The following is a 22,404-nucleotide window of genomic DNA, read 5'->3' on the forward strand; positions in this document are numbered from 1 at the left end:
TACAGTACACTGTAATCTTACAGATTACATTACTGTATGTAATCATTTCACCTCCCTTTTGTCCCTAATGTTTTGTCCAGTGCCCTGTTTGTAGTTTTATTTTATATATACTGTTCTTTCTGCGTGGAAACTGTAGATTGTCCATAGCAACCAGAAAGTGTCCCTTTATGTCAAAAGTGGTTTGAGACCAGCTAGAAAACAGCGATAGTAAAAAAGAACACTTGCAGAATTGAACGATAGTGAATAGCGGGGAATTAATTTTATTATAATTATTTTATCATTATTTTTTATAATTATAGTTATTTATTATATTATAATTTAGGATTTTGTGTTTCAAACTTTATCATACCCGGGATGTCTACTAGACTCTTGTTTGGACAGATTTAAGTGTGTTATTACAGGCCTAAAATATAAAACGCCAAATTTCTATGCAAAACAATTGTACCGCTTTGAGACACAAAAATCGGAAATATTCATACCGCCAGGGTGGCTACAGCTGCTCTTCAGTCATTTTTTTCAACTTTCCATCTATTAAATCTTCTGCCCTTGCTGTTTTAACTTTGGATGGTAAAACTTTTTTTTACCATCTTTGCCCTCTTCCTGTTTCTTGTCTGATCATTAGCCTAGTCTTCTGACATACACAGCGCGCTCTCTCTCTCTCTCGCGTGAGAGTTTGCCAGGAATGGAGGGGATGAGTCATAAGAGGGTCAATGAAAGCTGTGGAGGTGTGTGTGTGTGTGTGTGTGTGTGTAAATCCAGGAAGTAAACAGGCAGCAGCTTCAGCTGCCTACAGTTAACCACTTAAGACCCGTACCGTTATGCAGGTAAAGAACCTGGCCCCTTTTTGCTATTCGGCACTGCGTCGCTTTAACTGACAATTGCGCGGTCATGCGACGTGGCTCCCAAACAAAATTGACGTAATTTTTTCCCCACAAATAGAGCTTTCTTTTAATGGTATTTTTAAAAAGTTGTAATATTTTTTTCATTTTGCTATAATAAATATCCCCCAAAAATATATATAAAAAAAACTTTTTTTTCCCTCAGTTTAGGCCGATACGTATTCTTCTACATATGTTTGGTAAAAAAAATCGCAATAAGCGTTTATTGATTGGTTTGCGCAAAAGTTATAGCGTTTACAAAATAGGGGATAGTTTAATGGCATTTTTATTAATATTTTATTTTTACTATTACTAGTAATGGCGGCGATTAGCGTTTTTTTTTCGTGATTGCGACATTATAGCGGACACTTTTGACACATTTTTGGGACCATTGTCATTTTCACAGTGAAAAGTGCTATAAAAATGCACTGATTACTGTGAAAATGACAATGGCAGTGAAGGAGTTAACTACTAGGGGGCGCTAAAGGGGTTAAGTGTGTCCTATTGTGTGTTTCTTACTGTAGGGGGGCGTGGCTGGACGTGTGACGTCACTGATCTTCGTTCCCTATGACAGGGAACAGGCCATCAGTGACAAGCCACAGAGAAGAACGGGGAAGGTTTATTTACACTCACCTCTCCCCATTCTCCAGCTCCTGTGACCGATCGCGGGACACCGGCGGCGATCGGGTCTCCAGGCGCGGTCACGGAGCTCAGGACTAAGTCGCGAGCGCGCCGTCGGCGTCGAGTGCGTGACCCACAGCTGGGTTTTTAATGGCGACGTACCTGTACGTGCCTGTGCCCTTCTGCTGATGTATATCGGCGTGAAGGGGTCTTCAAGTGGTTAAAATGACTGCAGCCAGACTTAGTAGATAAGATTTCTGCAGCATATTTGGCAAGTACAGAATCACAGTATATATACAATAATATACAAAGTGGTTGGAGGGAAGTTTCAGAATGGCAAAGATGTTTTTATTACAAATTATTTTAGCAGACTGCGGTTCCTCTTATTACTGGTTAACCACTTAAGCCCCGAGCCTGTTTTTCAGATTCGGCGTTTACAAGACTAAAACATTTTTTTTTGCTAGAAAATTGCTTAAAACCCCCAAACATTATATATATATTTTTTCTAACACCCTAGAGAATAAAATGACGGTCATCGCAATACTTTTTGTCACGCCGTATTTGCGCAGCGGTCTTACAAGCGCACTTTTTTGGGGAAAAAAAATCACTTTTTTGAATTAAAAAATAAGACAACAATAAATTTGGCCCAATTTTTTTATATATTGTGAAAGATAATGTTACGGCGAGTAAAATGATACCCAACACGTCACGCTTTAAAATTGCGCCCGCTCGTGGCATGGCGTCAAACTTTTACCCTTAAAAATCTCGATAGGCTACGTTTAAAAAATTCTATAGGTTGCATTTTTTGAGCTACAGAGTAGGTCTAGGGCTAGAATTATTGCTCTCACTCTAACGATCGCGGCGATACCTCACTTGTGTGGTTTGAACACCGTTTTCATATGCGGGCGCTACTCGCGTATGCGTTCGCTTCTGCCCGCGAGCTCGTCGAGACGGGGCGCTTTAAAAAAAAATGTTTTTTGTTTTCTTATTTATTTTTATTGATTTTATAATTTTTTACACTGAAATAAAAAATAAATAAAAAATGTATCACTTTTATTCCTATTACAAGGAATGTAAACATCCCTTGTAATAGAAAAAAGCATGACAGGTCCTCTTAAATATGAGATCTGGGGTCAAAAAACCTCACATCTCATATTTAGACTTAAATGCAAAAAAAAAAAATGGAAATGTCATTTAAAAAAATTGTCTCTTTAAGACGCTGGGCGGGACTGACGTTTTGACGTCACTTCCGCCCAGCAAAGCTATGAGGACGGGTGGGGGCCATCTTGCCCTCACTCGCGTCCTCACTGAACAGGCAGCAGCACCCGATCGCCTCCGCCACTACCGACGGCTCCGGTAAGCGGCGGGAGGGGGGGCCCTCTCCTGCCACCGATAACGGCGAATTCGCCGCGGAGACCGCCGTTATCGTTTCAACGCCCGCCCACTGAAGAGATGGATATCTCGGTTGTGGCAGCAGCTGCTGCCGTTACCGAGATATTCATCTTTAAAAACAGGACGTATATATACAGTGGGCGGGCGTTAACCGGTTAAAGGGATTGTAAAGGCAGAAGTTTTTTTTATTAATGCATTTATTAAGATAAAAAGCCTTCTGTGTGCAGCAGCCCCCCTGATACTTACCTGAGCCCATCTAGATCCAGCGATGTTGTAGGAGTGTCTAGGTCTTCCCTCCTCTTTTCCGGAGACAGCAGTGTAGCGCCATTGGCTCCTGCTGCTGTCAATCAAAGTCAGTCAGCCAATGAGGAGAGAAAGGGGGTGGGGCCTGGCCACGGCTCCGTGTCTGAATGGATACAAGGAGCTGTGGCTTGGCTTGGGTGCCCCCATAGCAAGCTGCTTGATGTGGAGGCACTCAACAAGAGGGGGAGGGGGCCAGGAGCACCAAAGAGGGACCTGAGAAGAGGAGTATCTGGGCCACTCTGTGCAAAACCACTACACAGAGGAGGTAAGTATACCACGTTTGTAATTTTTAACTTTAAAAAAAAAAAGAGAGACTTTAGTATTTTAGCTTGGTGCATTAAGGCAACCCTATCATCTGTATGTAGGTTGTGGTGCACTGTAGCCACAAGTGTGTTGACAGCTACTCTGTGTGCAGCAGGGTGCCATTTTCAATGAATGACTCTGTGGAGTAAATAGTACAATGCTTGAACTAGCTTTGCCATAACAACGCAGTAAAACATGTTTTTTTTTTTTTTTTGTGCCTTACAACAAAACACAAGTGGTAAGCCAGCCTTATTCAGAAATTCAAAAATTAAAGTCAACTTTTTAATTACATTTACAGAATCGTATAATGTTCCTGTTGTGGGCTATATTTGGTGTGACATGTTGGTAATGGACCTCTAAGAGGTTTGAAACTTGCACTTTGCACGCAAGCTCCCAGGTTGTGACTTGCCACTGATGTGCTTATAATCAAATGAAAGTTACCTGCATGTAGAGAAACAAGGTCTTGCTCTATAGGGCTGAAACAAATCAATGATGTTTTTAGTCTGTATCCTCTATGAAATGATGTGGATATGAAATGTGGCTTCCCTGTTATTTGTCATTGTTCTTTCCTTGTTTCTGATAGGGTCATGAGATGACAAGCATCGGTCTACTGCTCGGTGTGTCAGCCGCAAAGCTCGGCACAATGGACATTTCCATCACACGGCTCTTAAGCATCCATATCCCAGCTCTATTACCTCCTACCTCTACAGAGCTGGATGTGCCCCATAACGTGCAGGTGGCAGCTGTGATTGGCATTGGACTGGTTTACCAGGGAACTGCGCACAGACACATTGCAGAAGTTTTGCTTGCTGAAATAGGTAAACCATGGCTAAAACGCATGGCATTAATACTTACTGGAAAGCTGCAGAGATATTTATACGGCATGCTGTAAATAAATCTCTAGTAATTAAAAAAATGTGGAAAAATGTGAAAAACAGCTTAATGAAAATGATATAATTGGTAAAGTTACTTGACATGTGATTCTATATAGCTATTAAATCGCAAAGTTCTTAGTTCATACACTCACCATTAGAGGGCACAGCTGTTCTGGTTTATTCTTTTCCAAGGGCAACAAAAAAGGTGTGAGCAGAAAATATATCCCTTCCAAGTCCAGGCATCCCAGGCTTGTCTCCCTGTAGCCACAGACAGGAATTCACTCTGTATTCTTAGTCACTAAGCTGGCACAACATAAACTTTGTCCTGCATATTAAATATGCATGCTCTGCTTACTAATGTTACATAGTAGTTGTGCTTTAGCATGGCCATAAACAGTTTTTAAATCCTGGAGATAATGACGAGTTCCCCTGTGGTCAGAGAGATTGGCTATGATAAATCTTTCCAACTGGTTTGAAAATATTCCTTCCAGCAGGCCCAAACCTTCTCCCTTCAATGGTAATGAGCGCAGGAGCAAAATACTAGGCATATGTCACTATTAACATAGGTTGAAGATTGTTGGATGCAATATATTGTCAAAAGTATCGGGACACCTTTCTTTACACGCACATGAACTTTAATGGCATCCCTGTCTTAGTCCGTAGGGTTCAATATGGAGTTGGCCTTCCCTTTGCAGATATAACAACTTCAACTCTTTTGGGATGGCTGTCCACAAGGTTTAGGAGGCCTGGCTTGCAGTCTCCGCTCTAATTCATCCCGAAGATAATTTATCAGGTTGAGGTCAGGACTTTGTGCAGGCCAGTTAAGTTCCTCCACCCCAAACATGCTCATCCATGTCTTTATGGACCTTGCTTTGTGCACTGGTGCACAGTCATGTTGGAACAGGAAGGGGCCATCCCCAAACTGTTCCCACAAAGCTGGGAGCATGAAATTGTCCAAAATATCTTGGTATGCTGGTGCCCTAGGAGTTCCCTTCACTGGAACTAAGAGGCCAAGCCCAACCCCTGAAAAACAACCCCCACACCATAATTCCCCACCATCAAATGATTTTGACCAGTGCACAAAACAAGATCCATAAAGACATGGATGAGCGAGTTTGGGGTGGAGGAACTTGAATGGCCTGCACAGAGTCCTGACCCCAACCGATAGAACACCTTTTGGGATGAATTAGAGCGGAGACTGCGAGCCAGGCCTTGTCCAACTTCAGTGCCTGACCTTCTTCTAAATGCACTTCTGAAAGAATGGTCAAACATTCCTATTCACACTCTAAACCTTGTAGACAGCGTTACCCAAAAGAGTTGAAGCTGTTATAGCTCCAAAGAGAGGGTCAACACAATATTGAACCCTACGGACTAAGACTGGGATGCCATTAAAGTATAACTAAAGTCAACAGTTTTTGCAGAGGAACTAGAACGCTTGTCAGTTATTATTGCCGTCTGTGTCCCAGTTAGGGAGATTCACCCTCTTGATTTGTCATGTTTACTATTATCATTGAAAGTGAAAGTAAAAAAATCACAAATTATGCGTTGTCCCCAGAAAAGTAATAGAGGGGACATCTTTCAATGGGGACACTAGTTCTGGTGACCTGGGGGTCCCCAACGAATTCACTTACCGTATATACTCGAGTATAAGCAGAGTTTTTCACTAATTTTTTTTGTGCTGAAAATGCCCCCCTCGGCTTATACTCGAGTCACCTTTGCTGACCCAGTACCGGCCGGCCATAGGTCCCCTGGACCCCATGACACACATGTAGCCCCACTATTCCTCTTCAAGTGTGCACAGTTTGTTGTCCGGGGGGACCTACGGCCGGGGAGCACCGATTTTTCAAAGCCGGGCACCCCTTCCATAGACTCCCATGTTAAACTGTCATTTCTCTGGTGACTTTGGGGACCCGGTACCGGCCGGTCGTAGGTCCCCTGGACCCGGAACTTGGCACACATGTAGCCCCATTTCTCCTCTACAAGTGGGCAATGTTTGCTGTCTAGGGGACCTACGGCTGGGGAGCACCGATTTTTTTCAAAGCCGGGCACCCCTTCTATAGACTCCCATGTTAAACGCCAGTCTAGTCATGGGCACAGTGAGGCATGGGCACAGTGAGGCATGCACATGGACACAGTTAGGCACAGTGAGGGATGCAGATGGACACCCTAGGCTTATACCCGAGTCAATAAGTTTTCCCATTTTTTTTGTGGTAAAATTTGGTGCCTTGGCTTATATTTGGGTTGGCTTATACTCGAGTATATACGATAATTTGCAGGGATTTCCTCTTATTTCCTGTTTGGCTATGGGACAGGAAGTGAAAGGAAATCTCCCCAATGGGACACAGATGGAGAAAAAAATATCTGACAGGTTATAACCCGCCCCTTGCTCTATCCAAAATGAAAAAATAAAATAAAGTTTTGCCTATAGTTCTACTTTAAAGTTCTGGTGCGTGTAAAGGCAGGTGACAATATAGTGTATCTTTTTGTCAGTGATGGACATGAAACAAAACACACTTGCTGGATGTTGTATTTTTGCAGTGGAAGATCCATCCATTCATTCATTCTATTCATCTTTTGTATTGATTCATTTTTCTTTTGTATATCATTCATACTTAGAGAGATGGTTAAAAGACTTCAACAAACTACTTTTTTTTACTACTGCATCTTACTTACTCGTGTTAAATGGATGATTGAAAAGTTTCTTTAAGAGACAGATATGTTGAGTGTACATAAGAAAACATTTTCTACTCTCACTGGGTAAAATGACTGTACCACCAAGTTTTTGAAACCGATTTTGGGTTTGGGAACTTAGATTTTTACCCAAGTTTAATATGCACTTGAACTACAGTTAACAGTATGGGGTAAACCTGCTAACTATGTATTTTTTTATTTTTAGGTCGTCCCCCAGGGCCTGAAATGGAGTACTGCACAGACAGAGAATCCTATTCCCTAGCAGCAGGCTTCGCTTTGGGCATGGTGTGCCTGGGGGTAAGAACAGTCAGATTTTAAGTCCTTTATTGACCAATAAATCCCTTATGTTGTTGATATTTTCTAAACAGTTATATTGTTGTTTGGTTGTACATTTTAATCAAGTGTTGTTGCCTTGTTCCAGCACGGAAGTAATTTGATTGGCATGTCTGACCTGAATGTTCCAGAGCAGCTATACCAGTACATGGTTGGTGGACACAAACGGTCACATGTTGGTGTCAACAGAGAAAAGCACAAATCTCCTAGTTATCAGATTAAGGTATATTAAACATGTTTACTTTAAAAGCAAAGTGTGTGTTGTGTAAATTTAGATTCCAAATTTTTATGTGAATCTTTTTTATTTTATTTATTAAGTTTATTAAAAAAACAATTACACACAGCAGTGGAACATCGTCTCTGAGCAGTAGGTACAATAAATCAATCTTTTCCCCCATCCAAAGAAATAAGGGTGCCGCTTCAGGCTTTAGTAGGTCCTTGGGAGTGCAGGCAGGGAAAGAGCTGGTCTCCGCTCCATAGAAGTCAATGAGGAAGGAAAAAAAGTCCCAGGAGCTTCACATCACACAAAACCCTCATGTAAAGAGTGAAAGCAGCCTCGGCCTAGATTCTGTCTAGGCCACACCCCTGACATGTTTCGCCCCACCCACGAAGGTTAGTTTTGGAAAAGCCCTGTGGGGAGGAAGGGAAAGTTTGTGCCCCTCCCCCTTCCTGAACGATACTAGGCCACATGCCCAGGGCATGGGGAGTACGGCGACGAGGCAAATCACCTTGTCTCCATGTTGGTGAAGACAAGGGCTTTGTCCCACAACCCTAGCCCATTGATTGTTGGTGGTGACTTATCAGAATCTGGAAGCCCCCTGCACAAAAAAAGAAAATGTCCCCTGAAGCACATCCATTTGCAAACATGCAATTGGTGGGTGCGTGGGGTGCCATTAAGAATTAACAGCACCCATGTGTAACTGTAAAAGGCAATGCATTTTTGTGTGGTGCAAGAAAAAGTGCAATTTCCTACTTTTTACCACACTGAACCTCGTGTGAAAAAGCCCTAAAATGTAGTTTGTAAGGCAGAGTTTAGTGGTCAGTAGGTTGTAAATCCCCAATACTAGCACAACCACCCCCTCCCCAAAAAATACCCCTCCTAGCACAAATACCCCCTACTAGCCACAACCCCCCCCCCCTTCCTAAATCCCCCCTGTGTATAATCCAACTATGAAAGGGTTGCAGTGTTAAGTTCCATGTACAGAGAGGAGGGAGAGCACATCCTGTTCTTCCTTCTGGCTCTCTCCCCCTCTATGCTGTTATCTGTATTCTGCTAGCCAAAGTGAAAGCTGCCCGACCTTCCCTTAGCAACAGATGATGTTATCAGTTGGTAGGACCCAGGCGGGTAGCTTACACAGCTTTCACATTTGTCGGCAAAATACAGATAACAGCATAGAGGGGAGAGAGCCAGGAGGCTCCCTCCCTCTTCTCTGTACATGGAACTCAACACTGTAACCCTTTTGTTGTTGGATTGTACAGGGCTGTATGTCATTTTTCATTGGCACCCTGGTTGAAAAACTGTGTTGGATCATTGCTCTGTTTGGACAGCAAGCTGTCCTAAGGCAAACATTGCTGATTTAAGTGTAGTCAAAAAAAGAATATGTGCGGCTTGGTTAAACAGTGTCCGTAATTTTTTCATATTTTTTTCTTAGGAAGGAGACACTATTAATGTGGATGTTACATGCCCTGGAGCTACTCTGGCGTTAGCTATGATCTACTTGAAAACCAACAACAGGTAATGTAGAGCAGTGCAATGACATTTGTTTAGAATAGTACAGAATGTTTTTACAGAAAGCAATATTGGGTCTAAGCAATCCTGTATGACAGCATATTGTGCCAGAAAAATCTTAAACTGGTTAGAGAGCTGTGGAAATCATTACACACGTGGGCTGTGGCTACATTCATTGCAACAGCCCAACAGCTGCAGAGAGAGCAAATATGTCACCAAAGAGATCAGTGGCCTGTAATGTGATCTCAGATACTACAGGTGACAATAGACAGACTTTAATGAAGGGTTAATGTGCATGTATGTTCCTATAAACTGCTTCTAAACACCGGTCAGGAGTCTGAACTAGATCACAGCTTTTCTTCCCTTCATATATGTTCTAATGATTTGTTTGGCCAGAACATGGTATAGAAAAAGTTAGTACTATTTACTGAACAAATAATTATAGCACACTGCATACAAGGTAATAGCTTAGCAAAGAAAAGGTATTACAACCCATGGGTGAAGGATGCTGCACACCCCTGATAATACTTGAAGAAAAGGAAATTTACCCCTAGGGGCTTTGTGTTGCAGCACGGTATAAATAATGTACAAGTAGGTAAAAAAGTATAAATTTATTGATAGGGTATCAAAAAAGAGCCCCTAGACAAAAAAGAGGAACTCAGGATATGAGCTTTAATAAAATCAATCCATAAACAGAAAGGCAAAGAAATACATCACAACATGGTAACAATGATAATTCAAATTTGAACAGTACTATATGCATATAAGCACTATGTGCGAAAAAAGCCCCTACGCGTTTCGACCTTCGTAGTAGCGGTCTTCTTCAGGGAGCCAATGTTTTTACGCAGACATAGGTTCTATGAAGAAAATATATGCAGATAAATCAAAAAGTAAACAACAAACATAATCATGAAGAGGACCTGTCCACCCCAACATAAGGATAAAGGTGGGGGTGCATGGTCTCCTCCCATAACAATATAATAAAATAAAACAAACAATGATGTACAAAAATCGAAATGCCACTCACCAAGACACATATTGAAAAACAGACCGGGATCGGGCACCGAGTCACACCATCGAGAGCAAGGCTGGGTAGATGGGAGGGCAGACCTCTCGTAGGCCCAATAGTGATTTGGCCTCTTGGTTTCTGCCCTGGAGTAATTTTTCCATCTGACCCCGGGGCCTGTTCCTATTTTCCCCTGTCTGCCTTCCCATCTACCCAGCCTTGCTCTCGATGGTGTGACTCGGTGCCCGATCCCGGTCTGTTTTTCGATATGTGTCTTGGTGAGTGGCATTTCGATTTTTGTACATCATTGTTTTATTTTATTATATTGTTATGGGAGGAGACCATGCACCCCCACCTTTATCCTTATGTTGGGGTGGACAGGTCCTCTTCATGATTATGTTTGTTGTTTACTTTTTGATTTATCTGCATATATTTTCTTCATAGAACCTATGTCTGCGTAAAAACATTGGCTCCCTGAAGAAGACCGCTACTACGAAGGTCGAAACGCGTAGGGGCTTTTTTCGCACATGGTGCTTATATGCATATAGTACTGTTCAAATTTGAATTATCATTGTTACCATGTTGTGATGTATTTCTTTGCCTTTCTGTTTGTGGATTGATTTTTTTTAAAGCTCATATCCTGAGTTCCCCTTTTTTGTCTAGGGGCTCTTTTTTGATACCCTATCAATACATTTATACTTTTTTACCTACTTGTACATTATTTATACCGTGCTGCAACACAAAGCCCCTAGGGGTAAATTTCCTTTTCCACAAGGTAATGGCTTTTCCAATTTTCTCTACAATTGAGAGGTCTGTGGATCTCCACAGGCATTTTTGGGCAGACACATGCCATTTGTGTTAGTAGCCTTAGCATTTATGTTTTTAAGATATTGATATCTGTGTTTTTATGAATGTCTAACCACTTTCTTCAATCTGTTGCTGGCTTCAGACTGGTTGAGCATTGGCATATGTTACCACCCCTTGTAGCATACTTTTCTGTCTTTCATTGCTGGGATAAGGGTGATGATACTCACCCTTTTGGGCCATATTTAGGGGCACTAAGGGAGCATGCATTTTGTCTTTGTTTTGTGCATGCTGAAAGTATCTAAAAATAAAACATTAGACAACGTAGTCCGGGCATGTCCAAAGTCTGGCCGTTGGGCCATTTGCGGCCCGTGTTCCGGTTTAATACGGCCCCACTGGTAATTTGTGTTTATATATATATATATATAATCTCTTTTGTGGCCCCCAGCGAATCCCAGAGCGCCGCTCAGGACTAAGGGTGAGCTTGGGCATGTTCACAACTATACGTGCCCAAACTCGCTGGAAAGCTGACAGCGTGCAGCGCTAATCAGACATTTCCTGGTCCGCAGCTGCAGAGAACGGAAAATGTCTCAGTGCCTGTGATTGCCGCTGGACGCTATCGGCTTCTCTGCGGGCTCGGGCATGTGGAGTTGTGAATATGCTGAGCTCATCCTTAAGACGATCGGATTTTCAGACAGGAATTGTGTGATGACAGGCTGTTGTCGGAAAATCCGGCCGTTTGTATGCTCCATCAGACAGTTGTCGGATTTTCCGCCAACAAATGTTGGATAGCATGCTTTAAAATTTTCCAACAACAAATGTGTGTTGTCGGATTATACGTTCATGTGTACAGAAGTTCATCAGACAAAAATCCAAAGTACAAACACGCATGCTCAGAAGCAATGCTCACCATAACACAACATTAGCAGAAGTTGCCCAAAGGGTGGCGCTAATGAGCTGAAAATCCACGTTGTTTTGTGTTTGTTAGCCGACAATTCTTTGCCGTTTGTATGCAAGACAAGTGCACAGCCAACAGCCTTCGGAAAAAAGTCCTACACTTTGTCCGCAAAAAATCCGATCGTGTGTATGAGGCTTAAGAGCCCTTTCACACGGGGCGGATCAGTAATGATCCACCTCCCGTGTGTCCGTAAGCTCAGCGGGGATCGCTCCGTATATCCCCGCTGAGCCGGCGGCTGACAGGGCGGTCCCTGCACACTGTGCAGGGACCGCCCTGTCTTTTCTGCGCTCTCCCTGTCTTTTCTCCGCTATCCCCTATGGGGGGATCGGATGAACACGGACCGTGTGTCCGTGTTCATCCGATCCGCAGACGGAAGAGAAAATAGGATTTTCTCCCGTCCGCAAAATCGGATCTTTGCGGAGGCGGGTGATTACGGGTGTCAGCGGATGTTTATCCGCTGACACCCGCAATCACATAGGGACCAATGTATGTCCCTTTTTCATCCCCAAACGGATGGATGAAAAAGCGGACATATGGTCCGCACGTCTGAAAGGGGCCTTAGACTCTTCACCACACAGAGCATTGTGCAGGCAAGTTTTTATTTTATTTAGATGAATACTTTGAGATGAATATGTTTCTGTTCATATTTTTTTTAACTTAAAATTTGACAGACAACCTTTATTACCAATAATATGTAATGTACTTTACATTGTTCCTGACATATATTTCAACTTCCTGGATTTTTTATTTTTTTTTCATCTGGCCTTCAGATATGAAAGGCAGAGTGATTTAACACCTGTTTAGATTTGTCATCCATGTGTCAAAAAGTATGAAAAGTATGCCGTTTGCAATAAACTTTGCATAAAATAGTTAATTTGCATTTAATTTTAATGGTTCGAAGAATGTCAGGCAAAATGGTCGGCCCTCACACATGTTCACTTCATCAGATCAAAAAGTTTGGACACCCCTGACCGTAGTCAATACAGTAAAAGCCTACAGGATTTTGATTTGGGAAAGTCGTTCTATGCATGACCCTTACTATTCTATATATTCTATGCGTGAGAATTTTTTGGCAAACCTAAAATGTTACCTTTTTCTTGATGATTTTATGTTTTTTTTTTTTTTATATATAGGTCAGTAGCGGATTGGCTGCGGGCCCCAGACACCATGTATTTACTTGACTTTGTAAAACCAGAATTCCTTTTACTGCGGGTATGAAGACTTAACTTCTACTTTTATGACAATTCTACTGAAAACTGTTTTGCAATTACAGATTAACCAACCATTTTATGACGCCATGTACACTTTAAAGTAGAACAATATTATTTCCGTTTTGGATATCATAAGGAAAAGTTATAACCCCTGTAATTTTTTTTTTTTTTTGCTATCTGTGTCCCATAATGAGGTTTACCTTCACTTCGTGTCCCAAAACCTAAACAGGAAGTACGTGGAAATCCCTGCAAATTACAGGAATGTCTTTCGGCCCCCTAGGTCACCAGAGCTAGTGTCTATATTGCAAGATTTCCCTTCTAATTACTGTTTTGGGGACAACCTAAAATTTGGGATTTTCTTTTAGTTTAAATTTTAATGATAATGGTGAACAGGACAATAGAAAGAGTGAGTCTGCCTAACAGGGGCAGAGGTAGCAATGAAAATCTGACAGGTATTCTATCCATTGCAAAGTTTTTTTTTTCCTTGGTAGTTATACTTTAAGTGAAAGTCCCTCTGTAGATTTGAATTGGTTTGCGTGAATTCTTTAGGTCCATTGGTAATGGTGTATGAAACTTTTTTGAATTTTTTTTTTTTTTCAGACTCTTGCTAGATGCCTTATTTTGTGGGATGACATATTACCCAGTGTGCAGTGGGTGAACACCAATGTACCACAAGTAAGCATGGGTGAAATTTGATGTGATTATTTTATGGCTGATATTTACATACTAGTATGTTTTTTTTTGTTTAAAATAAAAGATTAAATTGTATCTGAAGCTAAAACTGTATTTTTTTGATGTTTTAGATAAAGTGCTAAATCTTAAAACTTCTGCCAGAAATGTTCATTTTGTCTGTGTCCTGTTCCACACCTGTAGGTGCTGGCATGATTTATAAATTGAACCCCACCAAAATACATGGTAACAAACATGCAATTGGTGGATACGTGGGGTGCCATTAAGAATCAATGTCACTGCAAAAGATGTAGTCTATGGCCAGCTTAAAGGGCTACTAAAGGAAAAAAATGTTTTTCTTTAAAATAACAAACATCTTATACTTACCTCCACTGTGCAGTCCGTTTTGCACAGAGTGGCCCCGATTCACGTCTTCTGGGGTCCCTTGGTGGCTGGTCCTCCCCGCAAGAACTCACCAAATTTATGCGAGAGAGCTCGCATGGTGATGAGTCCTTGCGGGCGCGCTCCCGTGATACAGCGAGCAGCCATAGCCGCTCACTGTATCACTCAGCCCCACCCCTCGGCGCACTGCATCACTGAATGTGATTGACAGCAGCGCCAGCCAATGGCTGCGCTTCTCTCAATCCATCCGCTCTAGCCAATCAGTGGCCAGGCTGAGCTGCGAAGTGGATCTCGGGACCGAGCGCGGGACTTTCGACGGGTCAGGTAAGTAAAACGGGGACTGGGGGGATGGGGGGGGGGGGGCGGCAGCATCATTAGATGGTTGTTCATCTTAATGCATAGATTGCATTAAGGTGAAACATTTTTTTCCTTTACAACTCCTTTAACAGTCGCCATTAACCACTTCAGCCCCGGAAGAATTGACCCCCTTCCTGACCAGGCCATTTTTTGCGATACGGCACTGCACTGCTTTAACTGACAATTGTGCGGTTGTGCGACGTCATTTTTTTTTCCCCACAATCAGAGCTTTTTTTTTTGGTGCTATTTGATCACCTCTGCATTTTTTATTTTTTGCGTTGTAAACAAAAGAAGAGCGACAATTCTGAAAAAAACAACATTTTTTACTATAATAAATATCCCATTTAAAAAAAAAAATCTTCATCAGTTTAGGCCAATATGTATTCTTTTACATATTTTTGGTAAAAAAAATGCAATAATCATATATTGAGTGGTTTGCACGAAAGTTATAGCTTCTACAAAATAGGGGATCTATTTATGGCATTTTATATATATATATATATATATATATATATATATATATATATATATATATATATATATATATATATATTTTTTTACTAGTAATGGCAGCAATCAGCTATTTTTATCCGGACTGCAACATTACGGTGGACAGATCAGACACTTTTTTGGGACAATTGACATTTATACAATGATCAGAGCTAAAAAATAGCCACTAATTACTGTATAAATGTCACTGGCAGGGAAGAGGTTAACACTAGGGGCGATCAAGGGGTTAAATGTGTATTCCCTAGGTGTTTTCTAACTGTGAGGGGTTTGGACTGACTGGGGGAGGAGACATATCGTCGTTCCTACTTAGTAGGAATAGACGATCTGTTTCTTCTCCCCTGACAGGACAGGGATTTGTGTGTTTACACACACAAATCCCATTCCTGCTCTCGTGCCCACAATCGCGGGTGGACAGCATGGATCGCGCATAGGGCCCCCGCCATGCGGCAGTGTGCACGACTGCTATGGCTTTTAAAGGAGCCGCAGTATATGAACGCCGATTCGCACAGCAAAGCCATTCTGCCGCCGTGTATATACAGAAACCGTCCGGAAGCGGTTAATAAATTTATCTTGCGAATATCTTGTGTTGCCAAATAGGGATCATGTTTCATGGCTGCTGATATATAATAACAAATAGGTTTCCTTCTATGTAATTCATCTTTCATCACCAAATATATATTCCAGTGTGGTGCTTTTGACAATTTTGCTTCATTAAAATAGATATTATAAATTTAAAAAATTTCCTTTAAAGATTTAACTATATTTATGAAATGGATTATCTTGTTTTTCAGATAATCACAGGAAACAGCGCTTCATTACATACTGGAGAGCAACCTGCTTCAGAAGATTTAAACATGGAGACTCTGGCGTATGTTTCTTTAACGGTTTATTATTTTATGTATTTTATCTGTGGATTATAGAGAGAGGTCTGATAGATAACATGACAAGGAGCAGGAAATGTCCATCCATTGCCTTTATCTCGGCACCCAAAATTGTAAATTTCTTCCACCTAGACCCAACCCCCGTGTGTGTGTGTGTGTGTGTGTGTGTGTGTGTGCCATTGACCTGTCAGTGGGGGATATATTAAGTAGCAAGTAAACATGTTGTTAATGAAGTTGATGTATTGAAAGGGGAAAAATAGGCATTTCAGTTTGTTGTATGTGGGACTGCGTAGCTGCAGACCGATCAATGGCCAAGTGAGCTTCAGAACTGGACGATGGAGCAATGGATAAAAACGTGGTCTGGTATAATAGATTTAAGAGTGCTTTGAGGCACACATCAAACTATTTTGGGTAGTGACTTGGCTTCCAAATTCTCCAGATCTCAATCCAAACAAGCATCTGTGCGATGTGCTAGAAAAACAACTCCAATCTATGGAGGGCCCCACCTTGCAACTTACAAAACTTAAAGGATCTGCTACTGATAGCTTGTTGCCAGATACCACAGCACTCCTTCAGAGGTCTAATTTAGTCCATGCCTCAACAGGTCAGGGCTGTTTTGGTGGCAAAAGGGGGAACAATTCAATATTAGGTGGGTGGTCTTAAAGTTATGGCTCGGTGTATATCTCCTTGACACTGTTTTACTGCCAACACTTTGTAAACTCAGGATGATTTTTTTGCTGAAGCTAAATTGTATGTTCAGCCAATTTTTTTTTTTAAAAGAATGGGGTAGGATTAGAACATTTGTTAAATTTTTATTTTTATCTAGGCCTCCATTACAGAGATTTCATCTTTCCGTTAGAGATTTCAATAGTTTATGTTCCATGACAGCAGGTTTACCAGACAAGCGGTAAATCGGGAACCACCAAGACAGCAATAAAAGTCTGAAAGAGGGTTCTAGCATTCCTATTTTGCTTACAAAAATACACTTGCTTTATCTTTGGTTAAACTACTGTCAAAAGGATGTCTCTAATTTCATTGGCTGCTTGCTTGAAAACCAGCAAGTGTCCCACCATTCTGCTGTCCCAGGTTTTTGATGTGTATGTTCTTTTATCATTTTCTAGTCAAGCCCATGTGTACATAATAGCTGGAGCTTGCCTGGCCTTGGGGTTTAGATTCGCAGGATCTACAAACTTGGATGCTTTCAACTGCCTGGTAAGATCTTCTTTTACAATATTCACAATATGTTTACGTCATCACTTTATGAGCTTACTTAATGTATTTCTTATTACAGTGTAAATTTGCAAAAGACTTTGAATGCTTATCTGGTCAAGCAGCAAGTACAGTAAGTCACTTTTATTTCTCAGAAATGTTAGGAGATATACAGGCATTGTTATGTAATGTGTGTGTGTGTGTATGTATATATATATATAGAGATAGATATATATATATATATATATATATATATATATATATATATATATATATATATATATATTTATATTAGACATGTGCACACTGAAATATTTTGTTTCGTAATTTCGTTCGAAAAATAAATGTATTTAGTTGCTCCCGAAATTTGTTTTTATTTATTTTGTTTTTCGTTAAAAAAAATGCATTCGTCCGAAAATTCAAATTAAGGTCAAATCTGTAATTGAAGGCTTATGGTGTCTGTCGAATGTTCTAAGAAAAAAAACAAAGAAGATTCGAAAGAATCTTTAAAAAAAAAAAAATGACTCCTTATGTCTCTCTATGTCGAATCTTTTCTCTCTATGTCGAATCTTTTCTCTCTATGTCGAATCTTTTCTCTCTATGTCGAATCTTTATGTAGAATAATATTGGACTAATAGAGTTAAGGTTAGGCACAAAATAAAGCATTTGTTTATGTCGGATTTTTCGGTTTTCGTTTTCTGTGCTTTCGTTTTCGTTTGTTAAAACGATAACGAAAATCACTGAAATTCGGACGAAAATGCATTCGGACGAAAACGAATGCACATGTCTAAAATATATATATATATATATATATATACATACATACATATACATATATATATATATATAGGGATATATATAGGGTTATATATGTGGTTATATATAGGGATATATATGTGGGTTATATGGAGTACCTTCAGGTGATGGACACTGGCAATCTCAAACAGGAAGTGCCCCTCCCTATATAACCCCCTCCCATAGGAGGAGTACCTCAGTTTTGTAGCAAGCAGTATGCCTCCCAAAATGTTTCCCATAAGAGGGGTGGGAGCTCTGTGTCCCGTGATGTACTCCAAGAAAAGGATTTTACAGGTAAGCTGTATTAAAAATCCCTTTTTCTTTCTCGTACATCACGGGACACAGAGCGGCATATTCATTACTATGTGGGATGTCCCAAAGCAATGCTTTACTGAGGGGAGGGAGAAATCTTCCCAAGACACAAGGATTTAATTCAGAGATACTCTCAAATAATAATAAATCCAACTTAGTCGAGAAAAATTAAACTTAAATTTAAATTTTAACTCAAGGGTGCCCCCGATTCTGAGGGTCTTAAATCGCAGCTGCCCAAAGGCTGTATCTGTATCTGTATTCCTTCTTACGTCCACCTGGTAAAATTTTGTAAATGTGTGGACTGAAGACCAGGTTGCCGCCTTGCATACTTGAGCCATAGAGATCTGATGGTGTGCTGCCCAGGAGGCGCCCATGGCCCTGGTAGAATGAGCCTTTACTGCCAAAGGAGGAGGCAACCTCTTCAAGCCGTAGGCCTGAGTAATTAACTGTTTAATCCACCTCGAGATGGTGGATTTTGCAGCTGCCTGCCCTTTCTTGGGCCCATCCGGTAGAATGAACAACACATCTGTTTTCCGAATCTTCTCTGTAGTTTTAAGATAGGCCTTCATGGCCCTGACAATATCCAAGGTATGCAGCAACCCTTCCTTTCTGGAAGTGGGCTTCGGAAAAAAGGATGGTAATACCAAGTCCTGATTCAGGTGAAAACTGGATATAACCTTTGGTAAAAAGGAAGGATGAGGACGGAGAACCACCCTGTACTTATGCAGAATAAGATATGGCTCCTTACAAGATAAGGCTGCCAATTCTGACACTCTTCTGGCGGAAACTATGGCGACCAGAAATACCAACTTCCTTGTTAGTAACACCAAAGGAACTTCAGCCAACGGCTCAAAAGGTTGTTTCTGTAGAGTTGACAGAACAAGATTCAAGTCCCACGGACAAAGTGGCGACTTCACCGGAGGATTAATACGTAACACCCCCTGAATGAAGGTCTTAACCAGCGAGTGGGTGGCCAGCGGCCTCTGAAACCACACTGACAAAGCTGAAATCTGTCCTTTGATTGTGCTTAATGCCAGGCCTTTATCCACTCCTAGCTGGAGAAAACTTAACACTCGATCAATGGTATACTTGCGGGAAAGCCATTTCTTGGACTCACACCAGCCTACGTAGGCCTTCCAGACCCTGTAATAAATCACCCTGGAAACCGGCTTTCTAGGCCTGATCAGGGTAGAGATTACCTGCTTAGACAGCCCTCTACCCCTGAGAATCAGGGATTCAGCCGCCAGGCCGTCAAATTTAGATGCCGTAATGCAGGGTGGAGGATCGGGCCTTGCGAGAGTAGGTCTGGCCGTAGAGGAAGCGTCCAAGGATCTCCCACTGACATCTTTAGGATTAGTGAGTACCATGCCCTTCTGGGCCATGCTGGAGCTACCAGGATGACTGGTTTGTGCTCCACCCTGATCCTGCGTAACAGGCGGGGTAGCAACTGTAGCGGGGGAAAGGCATAAAGAAGTTTGAACTGATGCTAAGGGCAAACCAACGCATCGGCTCCGCAGGCCATAGGGTCCCGTGTCCGGGACATGAACCTGTCTAGCTTCTTGTTGAATCTCGATGCCATGATATCCACGTCCGGCATTCCCCACCTCTGGCAGATTATCTGAAAAATTTGCGGATGCAGAGACCATTCCCCTGGCGACAGAGTCTGACGACTCAAGAAGTCTGCCTGCAGGTTGTCCACCCCGGGAATGAATATTGCCGATATGCAGGGCACATGAGCTTCTGCCCACTGGAAAATCAAGCTCACCTCTCTCTGAGCTGCCTGACTCTTGGTTCCCCCTTGGTGGTTTATATATGCCACAGCTGTGGCATTGTCCGATTGTATCCTCTCCGGGAACCCCTGCAATTTGGCTGTCCAAGCCTCGAGGGCTCGCCGAGCAGCTCTGAGCTCCAAGATATTGATGGGTAACTGCCTCTCCGCCTGTGCCCAAGTACCTTGGCGAGTGCAACCATCCAAGATCGCTCCCCAGCCCCTCAGGCTGGCATCTGTGGTCACTATCTTCCAGGCCACGGGGCTGAAAGATTTTCCCTTCAGTAGATTCTGAGGATTTAACCACCAGCACAGACTTTGCCGGACTCTTGATGAGAGTGGCAAAGGAAATTCCAAGGCCTGTGGCCTCTTGCTCCATGCTGACAGAATGGCTGCCTGTAGGATACGAGTGTGGCTTTGAGCGTAAGGTACCGCCTCGAACGTGGCCACTAGCTTGCCTAGTAGTCGCATACATAGGCGAATAGTTGGTTCTTTTTTGCTTAGAACCAGATGGATCAAGTCTTTGATGGCCTCGACCTTTACTAGAGGCAGGAACACTCTTTGCTGTTCTGTGTCTAACGTCATGCCGAGGTATTCCAACCCTCTTGTGGGTTGGAATGCTGATTTTTCTCGGTTTAGGATCCAACCGAACCTCTCGAGGTACTGAACCGTGAGGGCCACTGCTCGTTCCAGGCAAGGAGACAAGTGATCTATGACTAGGAGGTCGTCCAGGTAGGCTAGGACCGTGACCCCTTGGACCCTTAGGTTGGCTAGGATCGGAGCTAGGACCTTTGTGAATACCCGGGGGGCCGTAGCCAGCCCGAAAGGGAGTGCCACAAATTGGAAATGACGCTGGGCCACTGTAAAGCGGAGAAATCTTTGATGTGGCTGAAAAATTGGCACATGAAGGTAAGCATCCTTTATGTCTATGGACGCCAGAAAGTCGTCCTTCTGGAGTGCGGCGGCTGCTGACCGAACAGATTCCATCTGGAAAGAACGAACCCTTAGGTAAACGTTTAAACCCTTTAGGTCCAAAAATTGGCCTGACATCGCCATTGGGCTTTGGAACGGTAAACAGATTGGAGTAGAACCCTAGCCCTTGCTCTTGGGCTGGTACTTCTACTATCACGCCCTGGCAAAGCAGATGATCCAACGCCGCCAGTAAAGAGTCCTCTTTTGTTGGATCGCTCGGTACCCTTGACTCCTGATAATGAGGTGGAGGAAACTTTAGCAACTCTAATCTGTAGCCTGTGGCCACGGAAGACCGGACCCATCTGTCGGGGATATCGGCTTCCCAAACCTCCGCAAAAAGACGAAGCCTTCCCCCCACCTTTGTGGGTGGGGGCGCCCCTTCATAAGGCAGACTTAGGGGCTGGCTTTGCTGGCTTACGGATACCACTGCTTCTTGCCCCCAGAGGCCTGTCCCTGCGACTTATTGTTAAAGTTTGATTTCGCAGGAGGCCGTCGATACTGCCTGGAATTGGAGGGCCCCGGAACAGGGGAGAGCTGCCTTTTAAACGCAGGTCCCCGAAACTTCTTTTTGACCGGTAAAAGGGTACTTTTGCCACTCGATATAGTCTGAATATATTTATCTAGATCCTCTCCGAAGAGTCGACCTCCATGGAAGGGAAAACCTGCCAGAAGCTTTTTGCATGGGGGCTCAGCCGCCCAGTTCTTCAACCATAAGAGCCTTCTCATGTGTACTAAAAATAGTGACAAACGAGACGCCTGCTGAATGGAGTCCTTTATAGCATCCACCGCAAAGCACAGGGCTCTAGGAATATCCGATAACTCTTCTGCCTGTTGGGCAGGAATGTCTTTAAGCATCTGTTTTGTCTGGTCTGTTAACGCTTGACAAACCCCAATAGCAGCCACTGCTGGCTGTATTACTGCACCTGCCGTAGCAAAGGATGCCTTTAAAAGTGTCTCAAAACGCTTATCCACCGGTTCTTTAAACATCTGTATGTTTTCCACCGGGCAAGTAAAAGATTTGTTTACACAAGAGATGGCGGCATCCACAGCTGGGAGAGCCCACCTCTTGGAAAATTTTTCTTCCATAGGGTAGATGGTGGAAAATCTTTTAGGTGGTAAAAAGATCCTATCTGGTCGTATCCAATCCTGAAAAATCAGTTCCTCTAAAAGAGGATGGACCGGAAAAACAGCGCTGCTCAAAGGCGCTTTCAATGAACCTAAGGATGATACCGCCGAAGCCTGAGGCTCCGGTAAGGGCAACTTAAATGCCAGGCGGACCATGTCTGTCAATGACTGAATCCACAAGCTCTCTGCATGGGAGGCCGAGACTGGCTCCTCATAAGTAGACTCCTCATCCCCTGAACCCTCATGGTCCTGGGAATGATTTTCCTGAGCTTCTAATTCTCCGAGGGAGAGAACCTCAGC

The 22,404-nt window shown here is 42.6% G+C and overlaps 1 protein-coding gene across 2 annotated transcripts in view; it reads left to right on the plus strand.

Annotated features, from left to right (window-relative positions):
• The window catches only part of ANAPC1 (anaphase promoting complex subunit 1), a 146,610-nt gene that overhangs the window by 81,512 nt on the left and 42,694 nt on the right, over window positions 1–22,404 (plus strand). For both annotated transcript variants that reach the window (XM_040351087.1, XM_040351088.1), the window contains 9 exons: window positions 4,081–4,315; window positions 7,269–7,360; window positions 7,485–7,619; window positions 9,049–9,131; window positions 13,027–13,105; window positions 13,705–13,779; window positions 15,834–15,910; window positions 17,045–17,135; window positions 17,215–17,265. In XM_040351087.1, coding sequence (XP_040207021.1) covers window positions 4,081–4,315; window positions 7,269–7,360; window positions 7,485–7,619; window positions 9,049–9,131; window positions 13,027–13,105; window positions 13,705–13,779; window positions 15,834–15,910; window positions 17,045–17,135; window positions 17,215–17,265 — 918 coding nt within the window. The remainder of the gene's footprint in view (window positions 1–4,080; window positions 4,316–7,268; window positions 7,361–7,484; window positions 7,620–9,048; window positions 9,132–13,026; window positions 13,106–13,704; window positions 13,780–15,833; window positions 15,911–17,044; window positions 17,136–17,214; window positions 17,266–22,404) is intronic.

This window comes from Rana temporaria, chromosome 4 (assembly GCF_905171775.1).
Source record: "Rana temporaria chromosome 4, aRanTem1.1, whole genome shotgun sequence".
In the NCBI taxonomy this organism is placed as follows: Eukaryota; Metazoa; Chordata; class Amphibia; order Anura; family Ranidae; genus Rana; species Rana temporaria.